Source organism: Ixodes scapularis, unplaced genomic scaffold (genome assembly GCF_016920785.2).
Source record: "Ixodes scapularis isolate PalLabHiFi unplaced genomic scaffold, ASM1692078v2 PGA_scaffold6__148_contigs__length_123643588, whole genome shotgun sequence".
In the NCBI taxonomy this organism is placed as follows: Eukaryota; Metazoa; Arthropoda; class Arachnida; order Ixodida; family Ixodidae; genus Ixodes; species Ixodes scapularis.
Window position 1 is genome coordinate 111,898,836 of NW_024609881.1, and position 20,328 is coordinate 111,919,163.

General features: G+C 46.8%; 2 protein-coding genes across 2 annotated transcripts; one reads left to right on the forward strand and one right to left on the reverse strand.

Annotated features, from left to right (window-relative positions):
• Nucleotides 1-3,895: 3,895 nt before the first annotated feature.
• LOC115312590 lies at nt 3,896-5,136 on the reverse strand. Its single transcript, XM_029971400.4, has one exon. The coding sequence runs from the start codon at nt 5,117-5,119 to the stop codon at nt 3,896-3,898; it is 1,224 nt and encodes a 407-aa protein (XP_029827260.2). The 5' UTR covers nt 5,120-5,136.
• Nucleotides 5,137-8,705: 3,569 nt separating this feature from the next.
• On the forward strand, nt 8,706-9,842 carry LOC121838407. The gene is made up of 2 exons (XM_042294654.1): nt 8,706-8,894; nt 9,474-9,842. Exons 1-2 carry the CDS (start codon nt 8,713-8,715, stop codon nt 9,769-9,771), a joined length of 480 nt encoding a protein of 159 aa, XP_042150588.1. The 5' UTR covers nt 8,706-8,712; the 3' UTR covers nt 9,772-9,842.
• Nucleotides 9,843-20,328: the final 10,486 nt, after the last annotated feature.

The following is a 20,328-nucleotide window of genomic DNA, read 5'->3' on the forward strand; positions in this document are numbered from 1 at the left end:
GTGTGTTTATACAGCCTAGAACTTGGTCTGCCTCAGAGGGGCGACGAGTCTCCCAGCTGTAGATGAGAAATTTAGCCAGTGCGGTACAGCCGCTAGCCTGGGGTCTTTAACGTGCATCACGCAGTAGTGATACACGACCGCACGCCGGTACGATGCTCATCCAGATCGAAACGGGCAGGGGTGGGGCTCGAACCCAGGATCCCTGGGTTCTGCAGCGCGAGCTTTCGCTCCACGTGCTCCGAGCTGGTGTGCGCTAGACCACTCGGCCACCGATCCTTTTTTTTTTTTTTTTTTTATTTATTACATGGTATTTGGTCAGAAAACACAAGGCACTTGAAATCACGGTACACCAAGGTTGGCGTTAGGTGTCATGTACAGGCGTCGACATACATTTCGTTCATCTAAATTCACACCATCGTGGGGGTTTAGTTCCCCTCATAGGTTCGAGTGCGGTTTCACAACTCAACAAAGTATTCTGTACTGAATAATACGTCTAAAAGTCCGGAAGATGAATGCATCGATTTAAGAGAGCATACCAGTCTGGGCGTTCACCGAGATGGTCAAATACATTTCGTACATGTGATACAGTTTCTATAAAATTCGACTTTGTTGTCCGGGGAGCATCAGCATTTCTGTCAATCATTCTCGTTTTCCAGAGACTATGCAAACCCATCAGTCTAAACAGATCATAAGGGAAGCTGTCATTCGGGATTAAAGGTAGAAAACGGATTGTGTCGGCACTCATATTTAAATCTTTTTTCACAGTTCTTTGTAACACATCCCAGAAGAGGTAAGCATCAGTGCAGAAAATAAAACAATGTTCTATAGTTTCCGGTTGGTTACAAAGGCGGCAGTTCACTGACCACGGAACGAAAATGCCTTTTTCTTGAAGCCAAGGCTTAACAGGTAGCGTGGAAGTGTGAAGTTTAAAGAAAAAGGTTTTTGCAGAAGGTGACACTCGCATTTTCTTCACACGTTTAAAAACATCTTGTTCCGAACCGTTACCAAATACGCTTCGATACAAAGGTACAGGAAAAACAACTTCTATCAGATCAGCATAAATTGTTTTTCGGGGAACTTTGAATAAATACTCCAGAGAAAACCGGGTTTTCAAAAATTCAATCGCGCTAACTACCTCTCCAAGGAAACCGAAAGGACGCAATGTGCCTACAGGCACAGATGAGACTACCAAGTATGGTAAAGCTTCTGAAAGTTCTGTCTGCACGTAAGTGCGCAGGAAATGATGGGATACAGTTCGGAAGAACATAAAACGAACAACCACCTGTTTTAAAAATAGATGAATCAGCCCAAGTCCCCCTGTATCAATGGAGCGAAAAAGGTTGTCTCGTTGTATGGGTTCCCAAGTGGAATCCCAGACAAAAGTCGCAAAAACTCTATGGAATTTTTTTAATTTGGCCTCTCGCACAGCAAATCACCTGGAGCACGTACCAGAGTTTCGCTACAAGGAAAATGTTACATGCTTTTGCGCGTCCAAAGGTTGACCACCGATTTGATTTCATTATATTGGCTTGACGTTTGATCTTTGCCGCACGCTCAGACCAGTAATGGCCACTGTTTCGAATGCAGTTCAACGGTACTCCTAAATACTGAGGAGCTCCACAGCTCCACGAAATACCAGCATACTTCGAAGGTGTTGTGGCCCACTGGCCGCACCAGAAGCCAACGCATTTTGAGTTATTTACCAACGCTCCCGATGCTTCACAAAATGTCTGGGTTAAGGTAAAGACATTATCGACACTTTTCTTATCAGCGCAGAAAAACGCTATATCGTCAGCGTAGGCTAACACTTTTACTTCCGCGGAATAAAAATGATAACCGTCCACTGTAGGGTTGGAAAGTACGCTCAAGCAAAGAGGTTCCAAGTAAAGAGCAAACAAAAGAGGGGATAAGGGACACCCTTGTTTAACAGACGATTCTAAATTTATAGGAGTCGAGAGTGAACCATTAACAATGAGACGGGTAGCACAGCTTCGGTAGCATAGTTCGATTCCTTTCAACAACGTTGGTCCTGGGTTTATGTGTCTAAGAATGGCGAAAAGGAAGTTATGAGATACGCGGTCGAAGGCTTTCGCCAAGTCTACTTGGACTATGGCGACCTGGTTGTTATGCCGAGTACAGCTCTTTATGACCGAACGTGCGACGTGTATATTGGTCTGTATGCTTCGCCCCCTAATTCCACATGTCTGATGGTCGCCAACAACACTAGAAGCGACGAACTGAAGCCGTTTTGTCAGAATCTTAGCGAATATCTTATAGTCCACATTGCAGAGAGTAATAGGGCGATATCCTTCTACGTGTATAAGTTTATCTGCATCCTTACTTTTGGGGATTAATACTGTATGGCTGCTATAAAAAGATGGTGGTAAGCGTTCACTATCGTAAGCTTCAAGAAATACTTTGTGTAAGAAAGGGCACAGTAGTTCCTTATGCTCCTTGTAAAACTCAGCTGGGAGTCCATCCGGTCCTGGCGTTTTAGAGTTAGGCAACTCATCTATCGCACTCCGAATGTCCTCCAGCGTTACTGGCCCACTGAGTAGTTCGCGTTGAATCTCACTTACTTTAGGCAACATGGAAACTAAAGTGTCTGTCATTTGACTGTTGGAAGATGGCGTTTTCTGGAATAGGTTTTTGTAGTGGGATTCGAATGTGCGCATTATATCAACATCGTTGGTTGAGAGGGTTCCGTTACAGTCCAAAAGTTTGATTTTTTTGGAAAGCCCATGGCGTCTTTCATCATCAATGGCACGCCGCGAGGGTGTCTCAGATGACAAGAAACGCTTACACCTAGAACGTACCAGTGCACCATTATAGCGATTTTGTTCATAGCGCTGCAGCTGACTTTCGATAAGAATGATTTCTTCCTGAAACTCACCAGATTTTTCACATTCCAATTCGTGAAGGCTATTTAGGTTTCGCAAAAGGGCAGTTTCGTCTTTCTTTGCGTGAAAAGACGCAATACAAGCAAATTCAATCGCTTCATTTTTGACCTCTTGTTTAAATGAGTCCCATTGGGCGAAAATGCCGAATTTTTCATTCGTTGACATATTGTTAAAACATTCACGAACACGTTTTTGAAAATCATCACTGCCAAGAAGCCTTGTGTTCAATTTCCATAATTCCCATTTTGGACGTGACTTATTACGTACGTCTGCCCCAATACGAACCTTTACAAGGCAATGATCAGAAAAGGACATGGGTTTTACTTCATAAGTAGCCACATGCGAAAAAAGTTGGCTTGAAACGTAAACTCGGTCAAGCCTCGCGTTACATGAAGCATCAATGTGTGTGAATCGACTAGCAGTAACCTGAGAAGCACCGACATCAAATAGGTGGAAGTCGTATGTGAGGTTGTTTAGTATGTCAGCACTGCTGTCAGGTCTTGTAGGAGGCACTGATCTATCACTGATATTACAGACACAATTGAAATCACCAAACAGAACAACTTGCCTGTCGGTGTCAAGAAAAGGGGCGAGATTTTCAAAAAACAAACGTCTTTGTCGAACATCATTGTAGGCATAAATGCAAATTAAACGCCAGGAGATACCATTTAAGAAAAAATCACAGCATATGAACCTGCCCTTATCATCCACAGCATGTGAAAATGACGAGTATTCTAGTCTCTTCTTTAAGAATAAAAGGCACCCTCCCGACAAGCCATCCGCGTGGCTCACACATACCTCATAACTTGAGAGGAAAGGGTCCAATGCACGAGCTGTGTCCTCGTCGGACGATATCTTTGTCTCCTGGACGGCAACAAAGTCAATCTGTTCCTTTGAGAGGACCCTATACAGTTGGGACTGACGTGCACGCGAACACAGTCCTCTGACGTTGATGGTTGCGAAGCTCAGGGGAGGAAATGCCAGGGAGGTGTTAGCTAAGGGGGTAGTTCATCACCGTCCTTCACTACGTCAGCAGGCCGTGTGGCCTTACTGTAATGGTGCTCACACACCTCAGCTGGCCTGCGTTTTGCGTCGCCTCTCTCGTCGCTGTTGTGGCCGATCGCGACATCCGTGGTAGACGACTGAGACGATTTTTCCGATGTTGGGGCGGGTCGTTTGACAGATGTTCCACTGGACGTGGTCGAGCGCTCTCGTCGATGTAATGAATCCTGTGAAGCAACCGTTGACGTCGTACTTAAAGGAGGGAATCCGCTGTCTTGCAAAAGCGATTCAGGCTTTTCGGATTCAGTGGTGATCGTCGCCGACTCAAGGTTGACGTCAGGTGGTGGGTGCAGTGGGGCCGTCAGCTGTACCCCTGAAGTGGTGCTGGAAGGGGTGACTTCTCCTGTTGCATCGACCACTTCGCTTATGTCCATTAGGTGTTCTAAAACGACATCTTCAGCTGGGCTTCTTGCTTGTCGGAGCTTGTCCGCATAGGTGGTGACGCACTCACTTGTTGCATGACCATAACGTCGGCATTCACCGCATCTTGGGGTCCTACACTCGCGACGAATGTGACCGATTCGGTAGCATCGTAGACACAGTGGAGGGCGGCCAGGCACGAGCACCAAGCTTCGACAGCCGAACACTGTGAGCTGGTGCGGTATCTGGCTCGCGTTCATTCCCTCGTGAAGGGTCAACGTCACTTCTTTGTTTAGCGTCTCCATCTGCTCCATTCCGGCGCAGCGCCATTTTTCTCTAACAATCGAACGGACCGTGCCAAAAGGCGCCAGTGCTTCTTCGATACGCTGGTTGTCCATGTGAACTGGTAGCCAAAGAAGTTTCAGTTTGACGTCTCTGGTGTCCGGGTCGATGATTAGGCATCGGCGCCCCTTTACGCGGAGCTCTGCTTTGGTCACAAGTTTGGCCTTGGCCAAAGCGCTTGCACAGGTTACCATCCAGACGTGACTCATCTGGAATTGGCCGATTCCGATGATATCCTGGCTGTCAACCACGTCCCGCAAAGCGTCTCGGAAGTCTGTTGCTCGGTATGGCCGCGCGGCGAGATCTCCGTGTAGAAAGACAGAATTAAGACTCAAATTACCTGTCGGTAGACGGGGAAGTACGGTCCGGTACTCTTCAGTCGTCATTTCGGTGGTACTGGCCGAAGCCTCAGCAGTTCCCCGGCCTGTGGCCGGTGCGTTTTCACTGGAGAGCATTGAAAACACGACCGTTTCGAACGGCGTCTTCTTCTTTCTCCTCGGCCACCGATCCCCCCGCGGTGGCGTAGTCAAACCAACGAGCTTGAGTCAAACTGGCTGGCGAGATTGGTCTATTGGACTGGGTGCTTGAAGGGTCTGGCAACCGTGTAATAAAAACGGACTCTCCTCTATTTGGTTAGTCTCGTCCCACTAAAGCGACAAACACCGGAAAAAAATGTTGGCGGTTTTTAGCACGACATCGTCCATGATTTGTATCACCGTGCACGTTGCTTTGAAGAGCGAGACGATGTCCAGTTTTATCCTATCTCGGGGCTTGAAAAATTCCACTGTAATGCATGCCCATTCCTTTAGATGGCACTAATCCCGGGACTCTATTGCGCACCGTGGAAACAGCGTGTCGTTCTGTGTTTGTCCCTTGTCCGTATCCCCAGTCTCGGGTTTAAAACTATACTCTCTCCCACCCATTTCTTGCGTCATTAGAGAGTTTTAGTAGATCGTTCCCATGACTCCGATAACGATATCCCGATACTCCGCCAACGCCTCCCTTGCGCATGCATAGTATCGTTATCGGGGCTATCGGAGGTATCGGAACGATCTACTAAAGCTCTCTATAATCAGTGCACACACACTAAACTTCGAAACACCTATTGGTGACGTGAGCGATCGAAAGCGTCGCTGTGGTCGGCCCACCACTATTGGCAGAATGCTAACTATGACGTCAGCAAAGAATGTCTCATCAACGGAAATAAGAGGAATGTAAGAACTTTAATTTTGACGGGGTTGGCAGCGTTGCTTTGAGAGCGCTGTGATTTGAGGCTTTTACTATGCCCATTACAAACACCATCGAACTTGATGTTCACAAGGTAATGACGTCACGAAAGGTAACCAAACGAGGGCGCCACCGAAACATCTCGCCGCTAATAATGGTGTTTGGAAGGTGTTTCATACTGAGTACACCTTTTCAAAGAGCTATAGACCTTTTTCAATAACAGGTGTAATGCCTTTGGTACACCTACTGAGCGCATGAGCAAGGTGTTGTTACACCTTTTGGCAACTTCGGAAAGGTGTTCAGCAAATATTACACCTTTTACAGAGAAGAAAGTGTTTCCGCCTGAAAACACACTTTCTTTTTTTTTTCTTTTTTTAATTTGCCGGGATATATCTTTACTGAAATGACAAACCGGTGTCATACTGGGCTCTGCGTGTAACGCATGTTTTTGGGAACGTTGGGGGAGGGGGTTAGCCCGACGAGTAAAAAGGGAGGATTAAGCACAAAATTAGAAGTGACTGCCACTTCTCATGGTTTCGGTTTGGAACTCTAAATCGCATCGCTATCACTATCAACAGGAAGACATGGCGATCGAATGGGTGGATGGAATTTAGCGGGGAATTTTTTCTGCTAAATTTAGCGGGTATTTTTTCTGCTATATTTAGCGGGGATATTTTTCTGCTAAGTTTAGCGGAGAATTTTTCCGCTAAATTTAGCGGAGAAATTTACCCATCATGCAACGCGCAGTGACCCTCATTACGTCACACATGACGTCACGTGTGACGTCATCGTGAGAAACGTCCCATAATGCACCGCGAGGTTACGCCAACGGCGACGGCGACGCCGCTCAAGCCGCAAACGGACGCCTAAAAGCTGCGATCTAAAAGATTTTCTTTTTTCTCGTGCAGTGAAGAAGAGGCACAATTTTTCTCAAAGTCACCCGGCACATGTTTGTTTGCAGTTCATTTGTGCCAACGTTCTAGTTCTAAATGGTGCCACACTGGTAAGATAACTATGTCATCCACATATAAATATGAAACTTTTTTTTTCAAATGACTTAGATAATTAATATAGTATATGAAAAGAGGCGAATTGTCCAAGTGGGAAAACTTTTCGCACATTAAATTCAAAACCACTCATGAATTTTGAAATTAGATCTACTGAGGCGTCAGCTTATGAATAATGATTTAATACTTATTTCCTGAATGACATATTTGAGAAAGTCCTAATTGTAGTGACTAATGTCAAGACTGCATTGTATTTCTGACGTACAAGAACATGTTCTTGTTACACTAAATGATTGCTTCCTGCTCGTACCACAGAGTGAAGAGGCACTTCATGCGGTCTGTTTTGTGTTGCTTTCCAAGGCTTAGAACTTTCCGGACACCTGTTTGTCCACGCAGAGTCAACGAAACTCTTTAGAGCGATTAACATCACCGAAGGCCTAGATGCTCAGATGGCAGGGTTCTGGATCTTTAATATCCGGTATACTAAAGGGTGCCTCAAAGCAGCATGTGCCTTTAAAGGGGTTATGACACGCCAAAAATAAAATATGAGATAACTATATTGCTAGGACCCATTGTGTGTTCCTATAATCCTGCTATATTTGTTTTGAAAAAGGCGCGATAATTTCGTGGATAAATCGATTTATATGCGGGCCCCTCGGAGGGGCAGATCCGGGCGGACCTGGAGGCTGATGACGTAGCCAGCCTCCAGCGTGGTGTCCCCTTGCACGCACTCACAGACTTGGCTCTCTTGGCGTATCGAGCCTCAGCTTCCTCGTTTACCTTCCACGTTTCCGGCATCCGGTCTGTGACGATTACGTCTACGGCATCACATGCCTTGTCGAAGTGTTCGACATTGATCGCAGCAGCGATGAGAGTGATTGCTATCAAGAGATGTTGGAAGCTGTTCATTTTGACTGCGACCCGCTGGCGACGAGCTGCAGCGACGACGAGTTCGCCGTGGTCACCGTCGTCCGGGAAAGTCTCGCAGGCGCATGCAGGGTGGAAGGTCAACCGGCCGGGGGGCGAGAGCGAGAATAGCTTTCAGTTTACCGAGCTGTTTGAGCGGTTTTGTTCGTACCGCGACGAGAAGAGCTTGGGCGATCATGGGGGCGCCTAGAATGAGAGAGTGTTCATGGTCACGTGGTTTATGGACACCATGGTGTGACTAACTTGAGCAGTGTTGCCTGGTCACCAGATGAAAATTATAAAAATTCGTAAATTGAATATTGCAATTATCAGAGCTCTAAAAATTGCGTAACTTGGTGTATTTACTAAGTAGCCTATGAGCATTCTATTTCAAGAATAATCTATCCGTTTAATTTTCGTGTCATAACCCCTTTAAAAGGTTGTTTTTCAGACTTCATATAACCGAAGCTGAAGCGTCCTACCGTCATGTTTATGAACTAATTCCCTGATTGTGTATCACAAGCATTGTTGCCAGGTTAGCGGTTTTCCCCCTAACTTTAGCTATGATGAGAGTTATCTGGTGGGTACTGAAGATGGGAAACGTCCGAAGGAGAGGAAAAAAAACTGATAAGGGTTGGATAACTTCCTTTCAGTACCAAAATTAGGGCTGAGCGCCTGCTGGTCCTTGCGTCATTTTTTTTTTTCGGTGGGCTCTTGTAAGCAATGACCGGGACCTCTCCCCCCCCCTCCCCCCCCCCCCCCCCCCGGGGCCGGCAAATTGGGGGGGGGGGGGGCGGCTCAGAGTTTCTCTTAACTCTTTATTACAGAACCAGTCCACCTACAAGACTCTCTGGCGTGGCGGCTACGTACACGTGGTGCCGCCTCACACGTCCGTGAACGACCTGCTAATGGCCGTACACGACAAACATCACGCCTGGGTCGCCGAAGCCGCCTTCTCGGAGGCAAGAATCCGTGAAATGGAAAACGAATTGGAGCACCACGTCTTCGTGGCCACGACGTCCATGGCGTGGTCTCACTGGTGCATCGCGCTGCAGAAAGGAAGTCCTCTACGACACGTCTTCAACGCCAGGTGATCTCCGCCGGCAACATCCTGAGCAGATGACGTATTAATTGCATCATCGCAGAGCATGGCGATATGTGAGCTATTTGGCTAATGGCTAGAGGAGATAAAAAGAAATACTGAAAGGAAATGGAGCACGAACAAGGAAACAGTCAGGCATGGCGCACTCGATAAAATTCTGTGAAACACTGGTGGCAATGAGAAGGAATTCATTACTTACGAGATCAAAGCTCCACGCTCCATCTACACTTGTGTTCATTCAGCCACTCATTGAAGCAATCATTCACCATATCAGGTCAATTGACTGTCCAGCGTTAAGTGTAACTGTCGATAGATCATGCTTCTCTCATTCATTCCCGCTTATTGATAGGTTAATCAATAGATCATACTTCTCCCATTCATTCCCGCTTATTGATAGGTTAATCAATAGATCATACTTCTCCCATTCATTCCCGCTTCATAATTCAATTAACTAATTAATTAGTCAATTATAGACAGTACGCTAGTCAACCAGTCAATTAATCAACCAATCAATTTATCGTCCTTCTTAGCGCATAATCCCTTGCACCATCTCGGTCCTCTGTTCAGGATCGGCTGGATGTGGTCCACGGGAATTCTCAGGCACATCAAGAGCCACTACTTTGAGCAGGAGGCACACCCCGTTTACAACACTGTCAGCCCGGTGAAGCTGTGCAACACCAAGGCCTGCTTCTGGATCTGGTTCTTGGGACTGCTGGTGGCCAGCACCGCCTGCGCCGTCGAGGTAGTCTGGGGACGCAGGAGGAAACGCCGCCTCGTACGCACCTCCGAGTCCAAGAGGATCGCCAGAATACGAGCCAGGTGGCGCGTTCCGAGAATAATTTTTGTCAAGGGAAAGAATGTCTAGTGATAGAACACACCAACCTGGATCGTCTATTAGAATGCCTGAAAACCATCCTGGATCATCATACAAAACAGGGGCCGGCAACCTTTTGCAATGGCAGGTCGAGTCGTCACGAAGCCGCGGCACAGAGGGACCCGGACGGCAAGTCGCGAAGGAAGGGAGGGGGGGAAGGGGGGGAAGGGGTGGGGGGGGGGGGGGCAGTAGAAAAAATGCAAAAAGAAAGTGAAGACGTTCTTTTCGCAAGTATGGGTATGCCGGACAATGCCAATTCGAAGTGCTCCTTGTTCCTGGCTAACCGATTTGAGGTCAGAACGGACGTGTGGTCTTGAGTTTATGTGAGCAACTGGCCCGGGGGGGGGGGGGGGGGGGGGGGGGGGGGGGTGCTTTTCTGGTGTCGTGCCGGGCCCGCGTGAAACTACTTCCTCGCGAATGGCCGACCCTTGATATAGAAGAATGTACACCATTTTGGATCGACTATAAGAGGAACTCTCACCATCCTAGATCGTATACCAGGACTTTACACCATCCTAGATTAGCTACTAATACTGTACACCATAGTGGACTGTCTATTAGTGGAACTGTTCACCATACTCGATCGTCTATTAGAAGAACTCTACTCCATCCTGAATTATCATGTAAAAAAACTGTACACCATTTTGGATCGTCTATTAGAACTATACACCCTTCTGGATCGTCTGTTAGAAGAACAGCACACCATCATGGATGGTCTATTAAAAAAAACTTTACACCACCCTGGTATATTTTTTAGAGCTGTACACCATGCTGGACCATCTGTTTGAAGAACTGTAGACCACCCTGAATTATGATATAGAAGAACAGTGTACACCATCCTGGATCATCTAATAGAAGAACAGTATACATCATCTTGGGTCTCCTGTTACGACAGTACACGATAGTAAATCGTCTATTTGCAGAGCTGTAGACCACCCTGGATCATCGTATAGAAGAACTGTACATTAACGTGGAGAACTGTACACCTTCTTGGATCGTCTGCTAGAACTGTACACTATCCTGGTTCATCTTATAGAGCTGTACACCATCCATGGATCGTCTGCTAGAACTGCAAACCATCCTGGATCATCTTATAGAAGAGCTGTATGTACTACATTCTGGAAAAATCTATCTCACTAGCCAGATTCGCGGTTTCGCTATGCCGCCGCTGCCACGATGCATCCAAGGAATTAGTCTTGCTGCTCATGTGACAACCACGCGGGAATTCTGCGCGTGTAGAGCACGAGAGGGCTGTCTCATGCACTGCCACTTGCCTTCTGTTTATTAGAGTAAAGGCAGCGTCACGTGTGCGTCAATCGCTTGGTAAGACCGCGGTCCGTCAGAAGTACTGCATACCCTGCAGATTTCTTACTTGGTGACGTTTGATAGGACGTTATATTATAAATTAGCCAAACACAAAATATACCTTTATAGGGCAACTTCAGAAAAATAATTGCATCGTATTGAGTCAGTGATATAGGGTTTCTGGTAATCCATCCTTATAGCTGAAGGGAGAACGCTGTCGAGGAATCAAACCTTTAGTGTGCACGAATCGGTCATGGCACTCGCACGTATAAACAGCAAGTTTTTTTGTTTTTTTTTCTTTTTTTTTCAAATAAATTTGCGTAGATAAAAAAATAAACCTGCCATAATGATCCGCGAATAAAAAAGGCTGTTAGTGGTGCAAAGCGATCCAGCGTGGTTATTGTTGGTCGTCTGTACCCGGGGAGAACTTGCTGAGCAATTATACTACTGTGTCACAGTGTATATAGCAATGTATTCAAGAGCTACGGGCCACGGTGCACTGGCGCAGTTTGAGTGCCGATATCGGTTATCCACTCGCACACTTCTGAAATAACATGGAAAGTTGCCGCCGAGTTATTGCATCTTTATGCAGAGCGCATTTAAAAAAAAAAATGTGTACTGTTACATATATAACTCTTTTTGCGATATTTTCGAATAATTATTTTACGGCTTCTAAAAACGTCTGCAATTTAACACGACTTTTTATGACGCCCTTTGAGCACTCGGAGCAAGATTTTGGACGAAACTGAATACTTTTATTTCCGTTGTACTTCACCACATTTTCAGGTTGTTCTGCTTGAAAGCATATAGAGTGACGTATAGCATGCAATGCTTCCAGTTCTACACAAGCGATAAAAATGTGTCAATAAATAGTTTGATGGTTGAGTTACAGAATGAATTAAAAAAGATTTTGGCACGCCTCATAGCAATGATGGGTTTCCGGAACGCTAGGAATCATTGCATCCCATTCGCAAATAAAGATGTGGCCAAGGAGTGAAAATATAAAGATTAAATATGCATCAATACGTTGGTATTGATGTTAATGCCTCAGTTATTCTCGTTAGCTCCTCAAGAACTATTCTATAATCAGTAAGATACGAACCTTTTCTGTAATCACAGTCCCAGGGCCCTTAAAATATTTCATTGCCTGGCACCTTTGACTCCGATTGATGATTAAACTAGGTAAAGCTCACACTTAAGCATTCAAATTGGAGAAATAGAAAAACACCGAAAAAAAAAAAAGGGGGGAAGGATTTTTTTTTTTTTTTTAATTTCGTGCAAAGCTGCACAGGCTTCTATATAAACCCCAACATCCCATCCCCTAGTGCTGTTTTTAAGAACTTGCTGTTTTCAATGCTTCCATGGTGCATCCATAAATTACGATAAGACTGGGAGAATACCACACACTGATAACGCATCAACTATTATTAATTGCAGACGCTGAACGAATATGGCACCCAGACATAGCTTGTGCAGGAGACGGCACTGTCACGAGAAGAGCTTTAATCACGCGACCCTGAGTGCGCCCTTTGAGAAAGCTAAATCGAAAGCCGAAAATGAACTTTCTTCTGCATCTCTCTGGCTTCGTTTTTGATGTCCTTTCTAATTTCACGTAGCGTACAGTTGTTATACCCCCTGTAGTCGGCTCTTATCAGACAAACGTTAAACCAACTCCGGTTGTGGACATGCCATGGATCGTAGACTTAGAATCATGCCCCCGTGTCCCGAGCCGGCGAAGGACACACGCATTTGACGACATGCGCTGCAGCTGAGCTTACGTGGGAAGGCCAACATGTTGTTTTTGTCGTGCCCGAAAGCGGAATATGTTAAACATCAGCCTTGTGGAACTGCGGTCAGGTTTTTTTTTTACATTATCTCGATAAAAGTCGGATTGAAGTCGACTGGGATGGGACCGTGGTGCATCCTGTACTGACAGATGTTCGTTTGCAAACAAGTTTGCTACCGATCACTATCGGCGGACCCGTGCGCGCTTCCGGTTTTCCGCTACTCTTTTGTTTGTTTTAGTTCGCATGCTTCTGTTATTTGTGCTACTTTCTACAACATGCGCAGTTATTACAAGCGTATTAGAAATACTTTACCGAAGAAAAATTGTCCTACCCGACCGCCGTGCTTCGCTGGGGAACAAACAAATACACCACTGGAAGTCTACATGGGGCACCAAACGCTATGGTGCACTTGTAGTATCAACTACCGCCGATTTCGGTGAATAGGGATTAGCAGCGTCACGCAATGTTTGAAACGACAAGTCGCGCTGTCTTTTTGACAGCGACGATCGAGCTCGGCTAAATTAATTTGAAATCAATTAATCTTTAGGTCAAAATATTGGTTTCCCTTCAAATTATACTCCCGTGATTGGTGTAGCCCTGACATGACCACTGCTCGAGATGTTTCTGGTGTCTCTCTTTTTGCTTCATCGTATTTCTCCCGGTTGTTTTTAGTATCTTTGTTTTTTTGCAATCACTGAGATCAAGCAAACTTTCTAGGGGGAGGGAGGCCTCTTAAGCTGCAGTAACACCACTCATTCGTCATACACAAGAGACACGTCATGCGGACAACGCCTCACGCATGCGCAAAGCATGTTTGCCTCATAAATATGAATGCTTCGAACATGTATGCAGGCAGTTTTCGGATTACCAATGGGACGGGACCATCGTACGAGGAACAGCCTATCTTTTGCCCACGCCTCAGACTGTCTGCATCCTGTCTTTTGTATCAGGTGCTAGTGGTGTGACTGGGGCTTTAGGACGCGTATAGCTGAAACTGGCGGCTCGCGGGGATTTCATTGTTGGACATCGGAAGAGAGAGCCCGAGTCTTCTTGACGGGCTTGAAGTCTTCAAGTACCAGGACCTTGTTCTTGTCCGAGGTCGTCGGGTTCTCGATCTCCGCATTGATGGCTTCTCTAAGCGGGCCGATAACCTCTTCTCGCAGCGCCCTCTGGAGTAGGTACTTGGAAGCCCGTTCAACGAATGGCTGTTCGAATCCGAGCACGCTCTGGTAGTGAATTTCGTGCACGTCTGCTGTCAGGATGTGCAGTTCTTCCAGCTGAGGCTTCGAGTCATCCCCAAAAGCTGCGGACAAAACGAGGCAGCACGTGACGATATTGCATTGAAATGCTCTCGTGTCTTTGCTGTGCGTACATATGAATGCCATGACGAGGTGAAACATTCTGCACTCTAGATTAATTATTGCCCTTGGAAGTAAAATGATTATAGAACTTCGCTTCTAAATGAGGCAGCAACATGTTGATGGGGTCTGTTTGTCAGGCTGCAAGAAAATCAACACAAAGTTTTTAGCCGTGCGAGTACTCTGCTGTCTGGACTCTGGACCAGGTGCTTAGTTTTTGGACATATATAATTACAAAGTCGTCTGCTGCGACCGGTCAGCGGCGCGCCGCTGACCAATCGCAGCAGACGACGTTGTCCCTGTCCCTTGGTACCGCTTGGTCCCGCCGTGTAGCATACGGCCCAGGACACGCGTTCAATTGTCCTCTGCCGGTCTTTGGCCGCACGTGCGACAAAGCGGTATCAAAGGCAGAAAGCTCGCGCTCGGGTCAGAACATTTACTGGGTCCGTCACCTGTCACAGACTTTTGTCGACGAGTTGTTTCGGTGGCTCCCTCTTATGGTTCCTATCTGTGACGTCACGACCAGGGTTATAGACTGCAAGCGACCGTTACGACGGTGTGTGTTCAACGTCATGGTGAGCACTTGCCAATCGTGGAAGGCCGACCGGAGCGACCCTTCTGGTCGCGCACGGAATATATAACATATATAGGATATAGACTTACGCGCTGAGAACTTGGCCCTGGCTGTGACGGGACCGGTGAACCGCAGGTACATCCTTGGCAGTCCCGTGATGCCCAAGTTGCAGATGCCGTCCAGCTGGGACCTCAGCTCCACGTCCCAGCTGGTCACGGCGGAAGAAATGTTACAGTTGACCTCTTGCTTCTCGACCACGATCTGCGGCAGGCCCCCGACGACGGCGGCCCGGAGGAAGCGTCGCCGGCGGAACTCCCACAGCTCGGGCAGCCGCGCCGGGAAGTGGCGCAGGGTCCGCTCCATCAGCGTGCCCAGGCGCCGGGAACAGGGGGCCGACAAGTTCTGCAAGAGCGGGGTCGGGGAGCCGCCCACTGCGCGATGGGCGCCATCTTATACATTGCGCAGAAGATTACAAAGTCGATGACCAACGGTTATAGCCAGTCGCAGCTAGATAAACACGGGGCGTGTTGAGATCTTGCCTGTAGTCAATGACGTTGCGTCGTGTTTGATTCTTGTTAACACAAGGGCCAATGGAGTTTCGTCTCTATCATACACATCGGATAACCATAGTGGCTGACAGCTTGATCAAGAAGCTCGGGGTGCGGCTTATTGTGTTCGCGCTTCGTGATTGGTTCGTTTACGTTCCTATCAACCAGTGCCGTAATGTCAATGGTCGCGGCAGAGCGATAATGAGACGCTCGCGGGAGTCGCCACGCCTCGCGCTTATTAAGCTCTCAGTAACGCTGTGGCTGAAGGTTTTTTGGTTTGACCTAGGGTATATAGCATCCGACGAAAATCAAAATCAAGTCAGCGAGGATGGTCTGGAATAGACAGCGGATGCTAAAGCAAGCAACCACGCGATGTCTACCACAAGCTCAACATAAAAGCACGCGCTTTCAAGAAGTCAACTACCACGATATCTCAAATAAATGGCCTTCTCCGAAAGATGCCCCACTCAATGTCTGTCACCAAAGGCGTTCATTCAGAATTTTACTGCATACGCGAATATATAGCGCTCGAGCATCATTTTGAAAGTTTAATTAAAATTGATGGTCTTCATAAGTGAAGTCATGTTGTATTACGTATCGTGTATGCTTAATAATCCGATACGGTCAAAGTAATTTTTTTTTTTAAACGTGTCATGGTGTGATTTACTGCATCTGTTCCACAGGAGTTAAACCGTTTTTAACTGTCGTTTCATTGGTACCGGAAACAGTTAGGTGGTAGTAATTAACCCTATCGACGTTTAACGCCAATCATGCTTAGCCCACTCATGGTCTAAGGAAGATTACGGTATACTCGCAAAAACGTTTATAATATCTCGAGTGCATTCGAAGAACCAATCACCGATCATCCCTTAATCAGGTTGGCCCACTAAGACGGTGCGTGGTATCGCGCTTCAGTGATCATGCATGTTTCAGTGTCAGAAACACGCTCAATTCCCCTGCCGCTGAAACGCAATTTGAAGTTGCATACCCAATGGCGGGCGCTTCCGTGCTAGCTGAGCTCTCTAGCCAAGTTAAAGAACGGTCAAAGATTAGTCGTCCGGTCTCGTTTACACACAGAGATTCCTGAGTGAAGTATGGTTCTTTAAAAATGCATGCAATTATCGTCATATTTTTTTTGTTATTTGAGTAACTTTCCTACATCATCCCCGCAGCTCTTGCAGGGGCACGCGAATCCTGTCTATGGACGCACTTTAGCATAAGTTGGAGACGTTTTAACCGTATGCTCTGATCATCATTTTTCATTCTCTTTACCCCAGAAAACTAAGAAAGCAAATCACTTTCATCTACAAGAGCGGTGACGAGGCCCGAAGGATTGTTTGGGCCCGGACTCTAGCGTGAATAAACGTCATAAGGTTAGTGTCCCAGAGAAAATTTCATTCTTAGTCTATAACATGATTTAGGCATCCTAATCGACTGTGCTCCTTCCGCATATCAACTTGGTTGGTCCTCTATGGGCTCTATAAAAAAGTAGGCTCGCCGGAATCTGTTCAGAGTAGACAGCTACAATCGCCGTGTACTCCGCCTTTGTTCTTTACCTCTTTGCTGCGGTTGATCCCTGCCGGGTTCTATACAGATAAAGTATAAGACGCAGACCTGGACCTGGATTTGGTTCTGGCGCACCCCTGCAACCAAACACGGGTCTCAGGCCCTGGTTAGTGGTCAGTTGAGCAGGTGCTCAGAAAAAGTGTTACGGGAGGCCTGCGCCAACATATATATTTCAGGCGCATGCGTAGTAAGGACGAGCTAAAAACCGTGATGTTTGTCCAGCTTAAGGCGTCTAGTATTCGATGGCGTTCGAAAATGTGACGCTCGCAGCGCGGACATTTAGTACAAAAAGAAACATTAACATCTCGGGAAAAACATGATTTTTGGAGTATTAAAAAAATACTTAGTTAATTATATGGGAGGCTTGTGTAGGAAAAACGCGCTAATTCAACTCGAAACAAAGTACGACTTCACAAACAAAACAAGTACAGGTGTAACTACAGAACACACCAAACAAACCGATATAGAACGTAGAATAAGCAATGAAAGACACTTTAGCCTTGCAACAGCTAATCCCGGTTTTAACTTCCTAAAACCGTACGTTCAAGCCCAACAAGCTTGAAAATCTCCCTTCCGACTTCCACCACAAAAACTAAAGAACATTAGGAAAACAAAGGCAAATATTCGCTCGTGATATCTGAGGAACATTGTAAGCAAACCTGGGATGCAAGTTTAACGTGTTCAAATTGTTGTGGTCTCATTTTATATGCCACCCTTACTAAGTTAATAAATAGCTCCAAACTACGAAAACAAAAAAACGAGAAAAAAAAGCGAAGGTGTTTAGAGCAGGGGTGTTCATGAAGGCACCCCAGTTCGGAGGTTTACCTGTGCCTCCTTGATACAGGAGAGACGTTTCTTTGGTTTCATTCGCTCCTGACGTAGCGTTTGCTCCGGGTTTGGCCGTGGTCTCCACGGGAACGTTCGTGGTCATGGTCGCTGTCGGGACAGCAGCCGTCGTGGTAGTACTCGACGATGGCCGCAAGGTAGTTGACAGGGCGACGGTCGTTGATGGAACAGTGGACGGCTTCGGAACTTCCGCGACGACAGGCACATCAAGAGACGTATTCGAAGAAACCGTCTTGGCATGAGCGGGAAGCACCGTGACCTTGAGTTCCTCGGCTCTGACAACGGCTGGATGTGGAAGTAGTCAGACGGAATGTTTGGGCAAAGAACGAAGGTAGCAAGAATCCATATACGAACAGCTCGAACATTAAAGGGAAATTAAACCGACTCAAAATGATTGGTTTGTTAGTTGGTTGCATATATTGAGATAAACACAGCGCAAAATAACAAGAACTGCCTGAAAGAGGATCTGCTAGTGTCATGTCTTCCCCCGTCTACTAGTCCCTGTTAATTGTTTCGGTGTTTATTTGATTTAAATCGACATTTCTTTACACCTATTTATTACCAATATTTAGTTTAAAGACTAAATATTCAAGTAAAACGTGGTTTGTCAACAAAACGTTAGGGCGCAAACGAGCTGGTGGTGGATAAACATTTGACTAAAAACTGGGACGAAAAGGAACGGACAAATACAAAGTCTCAATTCTTGTCCCAGTCTTGGAGTATTTAGTCAACTGGTCCGTCAGTTTGTAAAGATGTTTAGTTACTTACTTTGTATGTTTGAGGACAATAAGTCGAGAATCAAAATTAATAGCGAAACCAATTTTGAAGTGTTGGTTGGTAGCGTTGTCACACGTTTTACATAAAAAAAGAAACGAATGATTCTCGATGACACAGATAAAGGTTTATAATCTGTTTTATTGACGTTCATTTTTATGACTCTTAAGTTGAAGAATACAGCCCGTACTCTCTCGTCGCATGAACACATAACGTGAAAAATCCTTCGTACGGCCTGTCTGGCGCTGGCATCCGGCAATTTCTACTAACAAGTGTTTTTAGGGGAGCTCACATGTCCATATGTATTCGTTGTAAGTTAGCGGAGCGGCGAAAGCAATCAAGTGCGTGCGCCTTTGCCTGGGCTACTACTGGACTGTACTATATTGCACGGCTAAAGCTGCGGTCTCGAATTTTGAACCGATTCTCTGTCCTGCAAGTTCAGCAAACCAGTGCAATGGAGAAAAGTGTTTGAAACTTTTCCTAGGCCGTTCTTTATGTGCGTGGATTATGCCTTCATGGGCCAATGCCCCCGTTGTTATTATCCTTGTTACTGTTGTTGTTATCCAGTTGTTGGCGTAAGAACAACGACAACTGCAGAATCTTTTTTTGTACTCTTCGGAGCTAAAAGACGAACCTCTAACAGCGAAAGGGTGATGGCCACGCATGACAGCCCAGTTAACACAAACCTTTATATATCGCCACATTTTCAATTAGCAAAGAGTTCGAGCGCATTGCTTTGATCGGTGCTGGGTCGTCCGTAGCTGCGAATGCATAAGTAAGGTGTCCGCGAACTTTGAAATCGGAAATAATGAAGTACAGAAAGGACACTACGTACCCTAATGTTCTAGCTAGAAATGTTGCTTCTATACTCTATTTCACCTTATGATGTACCGTAGGAAAGGCTACAAGCGTGAGCTCCTTGCTCTAGGGCACGTCTCGGCGGCACAAGCTCTCGTGCACCAAGGGCTGCTGCCAACGCTATGAGCTCGCGCTTCTAGCCTTCGCTGCGGTACAACATACGGTGAAACGGAGTATAGTTGATCCCCCTAATAGGTTATCTTACAAAGCTTTACGTTTCCACGCCCTGGGCTGTCGCGCCGCTGCCCAGTCCGTTCGAACTCTCCAACAGCCAAGACACGTGACTTTTAGAAAAAAGGGTCCGCGGTCCATCACTCACCGACGATACCGAGCCAGGCGATAAGGGAGGTGCAAGAGCCGATCCTCATCCTGCCTCCGCGTCCAGATGCCCGGCGCGCAATGTATCCCCGCTCCGCAGGGAGTCGCACGGAGTGTGCCCAAGACCCACGTCCCGTTATGCATTCCGGAAGAAGAGACTCCCGTGGGAAACCAGTTTGTGGCCACCCGTCACACCACGTTAACCTGGACCACGACGAAGGCTAGAAGCCCACCCAGCCAATCCATACTCTGCGATCCGGCGAACGCGTTACCCGATGCACAAGATCACGTGACACACCCTCTTCCAGTTACGGCGACGGTTCGTGGCGTGCACAGTGGTCCATGCTAGGCGGTAAACGAAGTGTGCGCCCAGCGCAGTAGTCAGGAGGCCAACGGCCGCCCTTGCTCTTGTGGCTTCGGATGGATACGTTCGAGTTTGCTGAGGCGAGGCCGGGGTGTCTGACTCGCCTTGACCGCTGTGGTTTTTACCGGAGGTGCGAGGCGACCACGGACATTAATCTCTGCCTCCCGGCTTATGGATGGGTTGCGAAGACGTTAATGGTGCACTTGGCCCGCCGAAGGCGCGCATACCGATTTCTGAGGTATTCACCTGG